Consider the following 12,213-nt stretch of genomic DNA (forward strand, 5'->3'; position numbering starts at 1 on the left):
CCTCTATTCTCATTTTGTGTAGTGTTTTTTTTTTTTTTTACCATCACCGTGGCCACGTGATATTAAAACTAGATATTAAAACTGGCTTGAGTCAGATTTGGAACCACAACATATGGGTAAAATGATCAGAGTTGAATGGACTATTTTTCTTATTCTTATATACTGTAGATCTCATTAGTAAAATTACTGTTGCTGGATTATGAAAAATATTGATATGACCCTGCTTTGACACAGTTTTGTTATCCTTACTGTCATGTATCATGATATTAAGAGTTTTGACCTTGTTCCAATGTGTTAATGAGCACATATCTAATGCGCCCGACTGAGACGGCTGCGTTAAACTACCTTGGTCCTTTTCTGTAAGAGCGTGTGTTCATTTGAATGGAAGAGCTGTATTGTACACATTAATGGATGGGCAAAGTGATGAATAGCCAGTGTATTTGGGTCAGGGCTATCAGAAAATAGTGAATAGCATTATTGTTCACATCAGAATGCACATAGACACACACACACACACACACACACACACAAAGAGAGAAAATCAGTTGCTTGCAGAGAAACACTATGAAGGTGATCAAAAGATCTACCTACACTCTCTGCATAGCCAGGATCATTTTCTCTTGTCAAACTATAAATATCTTTCTGGCTCAGCTTTTTCTAAGATTTTTTGAATCTCTACCTTGAACCTCTCTATCCCAACCCATAGCCACACGTCTCTAATACTCATCCAGTGAACTTTTTTTTTTTTGTCTGCTGTTCAGGTACAGCCTCTGAGTAGGATAATGATTGCTCAGCATGTGAAATGTTGTATCTGCAGGGGAAAAAAAGAAGCTGTGTTTTACAGTATAATTAAATAAGGATGGAGTGCAGAAGTGAATGTTTTGATACACAGAATGAAACACCTCATGCACTCTTTCACATTAACCTCAGGACATTGTTAAAGGGAAACTCCACCCCAAAATGGAAATTTTGTCATTAATCACTTACCCCCATGTCGTTCTAAACCCGTAAAAGCTTTGTTCGTCTTCAGAACATAATTTAAGATATTTTGGATGAAAACCGGGAGGCTTGTGACTATCCCATGGACTGCCAAGTAAAATACACTGTCAAGGTCCAGAAAAGTATGAAAGACATCATCAGAATACTCTGCCATCAGTGGTTCAACTTTAACGTTATGAAACAACGAGGATACTTTTTGTACGCGAATAAAACATAACAATAATTCATCTCCTCTATGTCTGTCCGCATAACCGAAGCACAATCTTGGAGAATATGAGTTGGATGCAAGCAGCGTATGCTCCTCTGTGTCAGCTGCGCCACATTTTTAATTTAAAATATGTTGTTAATTTTGCTCCGAAGATGAGCGAAGCTTTTACGTGTTTGGAACGACATGGGGTAAGTGATTAATGACAAAATGTTCTTTTTTTGGTGGAGTATCCTTTTAAGGAGCATGAAACACTGTTCAGATTTCACTTAAATTATGTATTTTTGAAGTGAAACAAGACAAAATGTATGGCAGGACTAAGCTATCATACATTGATTTGATTTTGAAAAGTGGGCAAGACGTTTGCCAAGACAGTGTCGGCACCACAAGCAGGCCAGAAGGGGCAACTTCGGTCCCTGTGCCCCATTACCTTGCAGATTTTTTGCTGTGGGGGACATAACTCACAGCAATACAGTAAAACCATGATTTTGTGAAATGTCAAAATAACAGTTATATATTAATATATTTTAATAAATAATTTATTTCTGTAATGGCAAGGCTGAATATTTAGTAGCCATTACCGAAACACGTGATCCAGAAATCATATTCTGATTTGGTGCCCAAGAAACATTTTAATTTTTTATTATTAATGGTTAAAACAGTTGCTGCCTAATCATTTTGTGGAAACCATAATTACTTGATGAATAAAAAGTTAAAAAGAACAGATTTCTTTTAAAAAGAAATGTTTTGTTACATTATAAATTTGTTTACTGTCACTTTTGATTAATTCAATGTCTCCTTATTAAAATAAAATTAAAAAAGAAAAAAAAAGCTGTAGGGCCTAACCTATACATGTTAAAAATTCACAACATTAAGGCAACATTCACCACAAACTCCTGTCATTTACTTTCATCAGTCTCCTCTTTCTTGTCTCTTGCATCATACATTTATCACCCAGCTTCCTATTTTACCATTGTTTCTTTCCTCTGCCTCACTCCCTCCTCCTCTCTTTCCACCTTCCTTACCTCATCTCTTCTCCATTTGTTTCAGTTTACAGTGGTTCCAGTAACCGTGGAGACCTGTCAGCACGCGGTATTCTCCTCAGATGAACCGCGGCTGTGGCGACAAAAAAAGCACACACTGGTGGCGTCTGGTGTGCGTGCGAGGCTGCGTTCCCTGCTTCCATTCAAGACATCTGTCACACGCCGGCAGAGTGAGAAATCACAACAAGGACATGTGACAAATGCACACACGCAAACATACAGCTCTAAACATGACCGTTCAATAACTCAGAAAAGTATATACAGTAGAGAGCAATTGTACCACGTTTGATTTCTTTAAATACCTATTTTATCTGTAGGTTGTTAAAATTTAAAGGGGTCATATGATGCTTTTTTAAAGATCATTATTTTGTGTATTTGGTGTAACAGAATATGTTGACATTCTTTAATGTTCAAAAAACATTATTTTTCAAATACTGTACTTTACTGTAAGTCACATGCCCCGCCTCTCTCAAACACTTCAAAGTCCCTCCTTCCAACAAGCGCAGTCTACTCTGATTGGCCAACTGACCCGGTGCATTGTGACTGGCCGAACACCACAAGCACTCGTTGTAAATGTAACAGCCCTTTCTATAATCTCAGCTTCATCTTTCAAAATAAATGTAAAGACATTTAATAATGTCCTTGGTTTTACCATCAGTTCAAGCCCGAAAGAGGAATGGAGTGGTGTAACAGACACAGTGATGAAGCTCCTATGTGTTTGCAGTACACAATCCAGGGACGGTTAAGACAGCTGACTCTGTGATGTGACCCTGTCTCTCTCTCACACACACATATACGACACGCAAAACTCCGCATTTGAACATTCAATAGCAAATACTTAAACTAATAACAAAACATAGTTACAGTAGCTGATTCAGAAGTGCCAGATTGTCGAAGCAAAGTCAGAATTACCTCCTCTCCTAGGTTGACGAAACAGTCATCCATAAAATGCGTTGCTGTTCTGTTATAAGTAGTCCTAAATGCATCTACTTTCGGAAGGTCAAATAAAGTGCTTTTGCTTTCGCCTAGACACACACAGCATCTCCCTGATATGGCTGATTCAACACTAACTGTGGTTACTGAAACCACACCTTCTTTTTCTTGCGTGAACATTTGTGTGGCATTACGCAAATATTTCCACATAGTGATGTAGACATGTGGGCGTGTTTAAAGGAGCTGTTTCAGGGCTGCGTGGCAGAGTCTTTGATAAAGAATATCTCTTTGGATTTGAGACTTTAGTCTTTGCAACTTTACAGATCTTCTTCATGCACCAAGAGCTTATAACACTCAAAGAGAAAGGAAAATTTTAAATCACATCATATGACCCCTTTAAATGAAAACTGTGTGACTTTTTATCTTCGTGTTAGTTTTAAAGCCATCTGTGCTAATCTGCATAAACATTGACAAAATGCACTCATTGAAAAAAGTATATTGATGGCTCATTCTGCACTTCACTGATTTTTGTCCAATCAGATGCTCTTTAGAATGACAATGCCCCTCCCCCTTCAATAGAATAAAGGCCATCACATTTACAATTGTTCTGCTTGCAAATTCATATTATTTCTTCATACATTAGTACAATATTGACAATAAATAATGGACCTTTTTGTCTGCAAAATGTTGCTAAATTAACCAAATCATGATTTATGGCTTTGATGTAGCTGTTAACTATAGAAATCTCTTGTCATAAATCAAATTACGTAACTACACATAAGTAAACTCAATTTCATATAGCAATCATCAGGCACTAAAATGTAAAAGTATGTAAATACTATTCCATACTAAGATCTAGACTTTCATATTAATCTTACTTAATTTTTCTTTATACCAAATGATGGTAGATTTTAAGTAGTTTCTGAGTTATGAAAGAAAATATTACCATATATAGTAGCTTATTAACATGTTAAACATTCAATTTGGGGAAAAGGTCATTGGCAGTGATTTTAACTTGGCGTCAGCCTCTCCAATGATAAACATCTGCGGCAGAACAACAGTAGGAAACATGGACAATACATCTTCATTAATCCAATAGCTGTAGTCATTTATTTGCATTACAGGTTTTTCTCTAATAATATCAAAACAAAAAGAATTTAGATAACGTGATTACATTCCTAGTAGTATTGGAGATAGGAGAGTTTCACAAAGCCATCAAGACAGTGAGAGAGCTGCATCGAGATTCATCGTTGCATTGGAATATGATTCCCACAATCCCTCCAGTTGCATTGCATCCATTCCCAGCAGTCTATTCACAATTCCAGAAGATTTCCTCTGTTTTTAGAGGTACAAAAATACACCTTTAGTTGAGATACATTCATAGAAATATAAAAATGTAAACCCCTATGCTCTAGCTTGGCATATCGCTGGCAGAGGGATGGAAAGGAGGAGTTCTGCAGGAAGGGGCAAGACGACAGTCTGTGCTGAATTGTGGGAGGAAATATCAAGCTGACTCAAGGCCGTGATGAAGACTTTTGGGGACCGGTTTAGATTATATATAATAAACATACTTTTTAAAAAAGTCCAAAAATGTCATGTTATTATACCTGAAACATCAAGTAGAATAAATATGGTATTGGCTATATTAGTCACCCTTAACAGTGACAAGAAAATACAAAGTCTGACAAGCAGTTTTCCAATAAGGATAAAAGCGACAGGATGATGAGATAGACATGCACCCAATAATGTATAAATGAGTGTCCTGTCATTATAAAACTCTCCTTTCACTCAGCATTTGTGAAGTGGAGCAGAACAACGTCCCACCAGTCCTTGTTTTGGATTCTCATCCACAGTCGACTGGCTTTGGGCGTTTTTACTCCGTGATAAATATAAGGAGCACGGCACAGCGGTTTATATGCTCATTGTCTACAACTGTGACCAGCAATTGATAAATATTCATTCTGCTGTTTAAAATAAAGAAAGAAACAGTGTAGTAGAATGGTTATTAAACTGGAACTACAAAAACAAAAACTAATCCAAAACTAACAATGACAAGAGTTGAACTTCTGAAAATGATATTGAAATAATACAGAATAAAATAAATGACTAAACTAAAACAAAAAATGGGAGTGAATAAATAATGAAACTGTTGAAAACAATAACACAAAAACAGTAATAGGCTAATAACAAAACAAAAACAACATTTTTTTATAAATAGAAAACTTAAACAACTAGACTGGCAACAGACATAACACTAAAACTGATCCAAATTGGACAATGACAGAGTAACTAATGAAAACTAAGCTAAATTGATAAGTCAAGTAAAAAAAAAAAAATTGGAAATAACCCTGCATCAAATTAGGCTCAATGTGTCTTGACAAAATAAGCAAAAACAAATGAGATTAGGCAGCTTCATTGGAAGAGAGGATTTTTACTACATTCAATATCTGTCTATTCGCTTCCTCACATGAAAGGACAACTTAAAACAAGTATTTGGGTGTTTAAAAGTAAGTTTTTCATTGAATGGAAAATAACAGCTTAAATGTTATCCAAAAAAAAAAGTATTTTTTGAGTGATCCACCAAAGAAAGAAATCATATATGTTTGAAAGGACACAAGGGTGAGTGAATAATGACAATACTCATATCTGGGTGAAGCATCCCTCAAAAATGAATAACTAAGGTCGATGGCAAAAACAGGAGTAGGAGGTTTGCAATATGTTCCCGGATCCAGACAAAGTGACATGGGAGGAAAGTGAGCAGAGAAAAGAGAAAGACAGAAAGAGAGGCAGACAGGCAAATCAGACAGACCACATTTGCGCCAAGGAGTGACGATTGACAGCAGGAGCCACTTTGCCACCGGCAACCAATCCCCCAAGACCAGTCCTAAAGAGCAAGCAAACAGAAAGCCCACTTCCCCATGTCAATTCAAGTTATACTAATAATAAATTCTGCTGTTTGAGAACCCCACCTCCATCCCTCCTACCCCAGATCACATTCCTTCAGAAACCTCTGCCACAAATACCCCTTTAGTATATGGCTACAGTATTATAGGCCTGTTTCCCCCCCAAATGCACATGCACTGGCATACAGCACCCGCACATTGTGTAAGACTTGTCCCTGCTGTTCCTCCCTCCTGCCCTGAGGGCTAAGCGGAGGAGAAAAGAAAGACAGTGTGTGTCAAGATGACCTTCATGCTTCTATGGTGTCTACTGCACAACCCTACTGTCTCTACAACCTACTGCAAGGGGATACTCTCCACCCTCTTCAGAAGTCATGCAATTAAGAATAACATATAGAAAGAAACTAAAGGGATATCATAGAAAATTTTAGAATGATGCTTTAAAGCAAGCATTTGTGCTTTATATTTAAATGTAAAGCAAACAATCAATCTCGTCTTGATGAAACTGATAATGAAGTAGCTTACGAGACTGTAAGTGATCTGAAGCCCCCTGAAGGCATTTCAATTACTGGTCACATAGACAGCAAATGACCAACCAGTATTTATTTATTAATAAACTGAATTGGCTTTTATTATATTTTCATGTTATTTTTGTTATTTTGTTATGGGGTTTTCTGTCAATTGTATTAGGTTATTTTTTACAAGAATATTGCTTTAATTAACTTTTTTTAAGGTTAAGGTTTTAGTAATGTGTTATGTGCTTGTCATTTTTGTTTTGTTTTTACATTAAGAGTTTAGCTTAAATTTACTTTTGTTTTAATTTTAATTTTAGTTAAAATTGTAATTTTAAATGTTAGTTTTATTTTCTGTAATTTTCATTTTAAAATTTTATTAATGTTATATGGTTTTGCCATTTTTATTAGTTTTATTTTTAATATAAAAAATTTAGCCTTAATTATTATTATTTACTTATTTATTTTGTTTTAGTCATTTTAATACTTGAAGTTATTTTTATCTTTGTCAATGAAGCATTATATATTTATTCAATTTCAGCTTATCAAAATACATTTTTAATAGTTTTCAGTTTAAAGGGTTAGTTCACCCAAAAATCTAAATTATGTCATTAATAACTTCATATCGTTCCAAACCCGTGAGACCTCCGTTTGTCTTCGGAACACAGTTTAAGATATTTTAGATTTAGTCCGAGAGCTCTCAGTCCCTCCATTGAAACTGTATGTACGGTATACTGTCCATGTCCAGAAAGGTAAGAAAAACATCTTCAAAGTAGTCCATGTGACATCAGATGGTCAGTTAGAATATTTTGAAGCATCGAAAATACATTTTGGTCCAAAAATAGCAAAAACTACGACTTTATTCAGCATTGTCTTAAAAGCATTAATCCACAAATCAATTAAGCAGTTAACTTTTTAATGTGGTTGACACTCCCTCTGAGTTAAAACAAACCAACATCCCGGAGTAATTCATTTACTCAAACAGTACACTGACTGAACTGATGTGAAGAGAGAACTGAAGATGAACACGGAGCCGAGCCAGATAATGAACAAAAGACTGACTCGTTCTCGAGTTAAGAACCGTTTCTGTCGGACGCGTCCGATTCGAGAACAGAAGAGCTAATGATACTGTACATGTGTGATTCAGCGTGAAGCAGACTGACACACAGAGCATCTGAACCGAACTGATTCTTTTGGTGATTGATTCTGAACTGTATTTTGAACAATATTTTGTTCATTATCTGGCTCGGCTCGGTGTTCAGCTTCAGTTCTCTCTTCACAGCAGTTCAGTCAGTGTACTGTTTGAGTAAATGAATTACTCCGGGATATTGGTTTGTTTTAACTCAGAGTGAGTGTCAGCCACATTAAAAAAATTTAACAGCTTAAGTCATTTGTGAATTAATGCGTATTGGAGATGCAAACCGTTTCAAACAATTCAGTTCGATTTGGTGAAATGGTTCAAGAAGATCAGGTTACATCGAGTGATTCGTTCGTGAACCGGATATCACAAACTGCTGTTTTGAAATCTAACAACAGACCCGGAAGAGAAGACAATGCTGAATAAAATGTATTTTCGATGTTTAAAATTTTTTTTAATTGACCATCTGATGTCACATGGACTACTTTGAAGATGTTTTTCTTATCTTTCTGGACATGGACAGTATACCGTACATACACTTTCAGTGGAGGGACAGAAAACTCTCTGACTAAATCTAAAATATCTTAAACTGTGTTCCGAAGATGAACGGAGGTCTTACGGATTTGGAACGACATGAGGTTGAGTCATTAATGACATAATTTAGATTTTTGGGTGAACTAACCCTTTAAGTTAGCATCCACAACACTTTTACAAAATTGTAAAAAATAAGTTAATGTATTATAAATAAACATGAATTAAAATATATTCACCAATTAACATTAATAAATATATGATGAATAATAAATGTAAAGTATTAGCAGTTTCTGTTATTAGCATGGCGTTTGAAAGAGGATGCAGCTTCTCAAAGGCTTTTAGCATGCTGTCATCATGCTGTGAATTAGCATGCAAAAGTCTAATAGTTACCTGTCCCCATACAGCATAAATTCATCCCCTTTAAAACATGAATGCTACAGTCATCAAAGCACCGCTTTTGTAATGAATTCACAACCTTCAACAATAAATTCCAAGCCAATTACTGTCAAACTTCAGATTGCACGCTGTGAGCATGTTCCCATTATCAATGCATAATCCATCTTCTTTTTATGTGAGTACTATGGTAGTTTTGTGCAATTAAAGGTTAGTTATGTAGCTTATTTACAGAATATCTGTCAGTTTATTGTTGGCAGTTTTTACTAGTCTGATTAGTATTCGGTGGAAATGACATGACTATTATTAATTGTGCAATGCTTATTTAAGACTGACTAGTAGTTTAGACAACCCATCGACTATTTAAGTTTGTTAAACAGCATTTTAAAACAAGCAGATACAGTGTATTTTTACACCATATAGGGCTTATCTGACTAAATTGGAGGATAAAGTCAGTTATCAAGCACTGCAAATACTTTTAAGCATCTGATTAAAGAGCTGATGCTCTAATATAAATCAGTCTCTCCAGTCTTCTCTTTTTACTTCTTAACCTGTGAAATGTATTCCCATCTTTACATTCATGATGTTTCCAAAAAAATTCTTGGATCTACGGTATGTGAAGGAATGTTCCAAGTTAACAACGAGTTCATTTTTCAAGATGAAAATGAGCTTGTTTTTCAATGGGATAGTTAACATCTGTCCTGCTTGTAACTGCAAGTGAAAGCAATGTCTCGTAAACAATACAAGTGTTTTACAGTTGAATGTAATAATAATGTAAGCATAAAAGTACATTTTCTCCCAACATGAGAGCCACTGCGGATGCAGTGGGTGATTTTGATGGTTATGCACTACCAAATACACACACACACATACACAAAAACGGAAGACGGGGGTGGAGAGAACAGTAGCTCATTATCATTTAAAGAGGAATTTTAACCAAAGTATTTTGCTGACATTTCATGAAGACCCTAAAGAATCATAACAACTTGTGGAAAATGGGCATCCGACATCCCCTTTAACATAGTGGCTGTTTATGCAGCTGGCACCTGAAGTTTGGTTTAATATGAATCTGAATCACAAACAGTTTGTTATACTTTTGGTAGGTTAAACTTTCTACTGTTGGAACTCCAGCAAGCTTTCCTGATTAGAGATATCCCTTTAGTTTCTAGCGTTGAAAGACATGCCATTAGAGAGATTATCTTAAAAACTGAGATGGTTAACACGTATATCTTCGAAGGAACCATTGCTCCATGGCTTTTGCAGTGCGTTTACCACTTATCTTATCAGTCCAGTCCTGAGTCCAGGTTAACACGCAGATTCCAGAGGAACTTGTCCGTTTTTAAAAGTTGACTGCTACAAGCCCAGGGACCTGAGATCCTCGCCTTCTCCCAGCGATGGCTGTCCAGCTCTGGGTAAAGTCCCAGGGGTGTGTGAGATATGTTGGTGCTGTTGCAGAAGTGGCGTCTCCAGGCTTTGTGAGCGGGTCCGAGTGACTGCGCTTTGTGGAGAAAGGGTAAATAACGGCTCTCTGAATCTGTCTGTATGGGAGGAGGAGGAAAGTGTGATGGGAAAGGAACTGGGAGACGTTGTGGGGCAGACCAGACGCAGTTCTTGTGGTCTGAGCAGTTGGGATACACTGAATCCTGGACTGAATCCTCCCGGACGTATTCCAGGGTGCATCTGTGAGGGAAAAGGGGGGCTGGTCCAGGAAGAACCATTGGTCTGGAAGGGGATAACAGGTGATGGATGTCCCGAGGTAAATGTGGATGTACAGACACCTGGTGTTTGAGGTGAGGCCATCATGGATTCGATGAGAAAGGCAAGACTCCGCATAACTCGTCCCAGCTCAGCCACCTCCTGTCCAAGAGAGCTCACCTGTAATACATAAACAGGTGTCAGAATCTGACCTTACATGCACTAGAAAGCAGAGATGTTTGTGTTTTGTCATTAGGGATCCATCACAAGTACATTTAACAGATTCATTAGTCAGTTAATGACTATAATACATAAGCAACAGTCTTTAAAGTGGGTTGTTATTTCTCTTTTAAGGCATCACTGATGGTGTTGTCATATTTAGTGTAGAGCAAATGAAATGATTAAAGTTTTTCAGCAAATGATTTTTAATTAACAGTGTTCCAGTAATGGAAGAATTTGAGCAGTAGTGGTGGATTATAAATACAGTATATTACTGTGATATACTTTCATCACAGTAGAGAATCACTGACTGAGGCTACTGGAATTTTCAGTATCAATGTTATTATTTTGGATTTCAAATGATTTAACATTTTTGTCAGTTACAAAAAAGTATGTTTAAGTGATTTCTTCCTTTTTTAATCATAATTTTTTTAGGGTTTTTAAATGTAATTTTAATTAACTTAATTTCTCTTTACAATATAACATTACACAATTCAATGGTTACAAGTAATGTTTATAAAAAAAAGATAAAATATTTTTTTAAAGTACGCAGCACACATTTATTTGTTCATTTAAAAAATATTTTGGAGAAAATTACTAATTAAATTGGAAGAGCTGCTGCTTATTAAGACACTGTGTTCTGCATGCACAACATGAATCCTTAATTGGTTTGGATGGTTGGCATGACTTTCTTTATGTAGAGTAACAATTAAAAATAGTGTAAAAAAGAAATTTAAACATTTTTGTTTTTTAAATTTTAGATCAAATTTTGTGAGTATACCAATTTGATAAAAAATGTTTAAGAGAATGCGCTATATACCCCCAAAACCAATCACAGCGCGCCATTCCACACACTGTAAACAGTAACAACCAATCACAGGGCATCAATCCACACATCCCATTACACCCAGCATCCTTGTTTTTCCCATCTACTTTTGTACTTTGTTATCAACAAACAAGGACTGCACGATAATGTGCATGTGATTTTCATGCGCATCTCGCCAGTAAAGCCAATTCTGTGATTAACCGTACTGGAGATCTCCAGATGGAAATATTCAGATGCATTTAATTTTTAATGTTATTATTACCTAAAGATGCTATGTGGAAGTTTGAAACAGAAAATAGTGGTTTTCATCTTGCCACTTTTTGGATAAAGAAAACACATTTTTACTCAAATTAATCCAAATGGATTTATTGTGTTTTGGAACAAACTCTAATCCAGTATGTGAAGACCTCTTATGTATTTTCAAAAAGGGGTGCAACAAGCAAGAAAAATAACAAATAAAAACATTTTCCCACAGCAACAGAAAACTATGATCTTCTGAGGCCATGGGCCATCCCTCTACATCTGTCATTGTCTGCTAGAGCCAACAGCTTTCAGGTGAAACTGAGGCATTATTTATTTAAGTCCCATGGGACATCATTGTTCATTGTTGACTTATTGATATTTAGTTATTTCTGGGTTCTCTCTTAAGAAAGATCATTATAGTCCCTCGTGTAGATCCTGATTATTTCACACAAGGTCTGTGTGAATATTTTCTTTATCAGGCTTTTTTTTTTTTCTTCATTCGAATGTGGGTGAAAAGTATAAAACCTGAGCAAATGAATTTAGATTAAATAGAACAACAAATAAATAAATAAA

At 36.0% G+C, this 12,213-nt stretch overlaps 1 protein-coding gene across 1 annotated transcript in view; it reads right to left on the minus strand.

The window, feature by feature from the left end:
- Nucleotides 1-9,553: 9,553 nt before the first annotated feature.
- Nucleotides 9,554-12,213, minus strand: part of LOC132104134 (potassium voltage-gated channel subfamily H member 8-like) — a 39,152-nt gene continuing 36,492 nt past the window's right edge. The window contains exon 16 of the mRNA XM_059509375.1: nt 9,554-10,532. Within this exon, the coding sequence (XP_059365358.1) occupies nt 10,011-10,532 (522 nt within the window). The 3' untranslated portion in view covers nt 9,554-10,010. The remainder of the gene's footprint in view (nt 10,533-12,213) is intronic.

Source organism: Carassius carassius, chromosome 25, assembly GCF_963082965.1.
Source record: "Carassius carassius chromosome 25, fCarCar2.1, whole genome shotgun sequence".
Taxonomy (NCBI): Eukaryota; Metazoa; Chordata; class Actinopteri; order Cypriniformes; family Cyprinidae; genus Carassius; species Carassius carassius.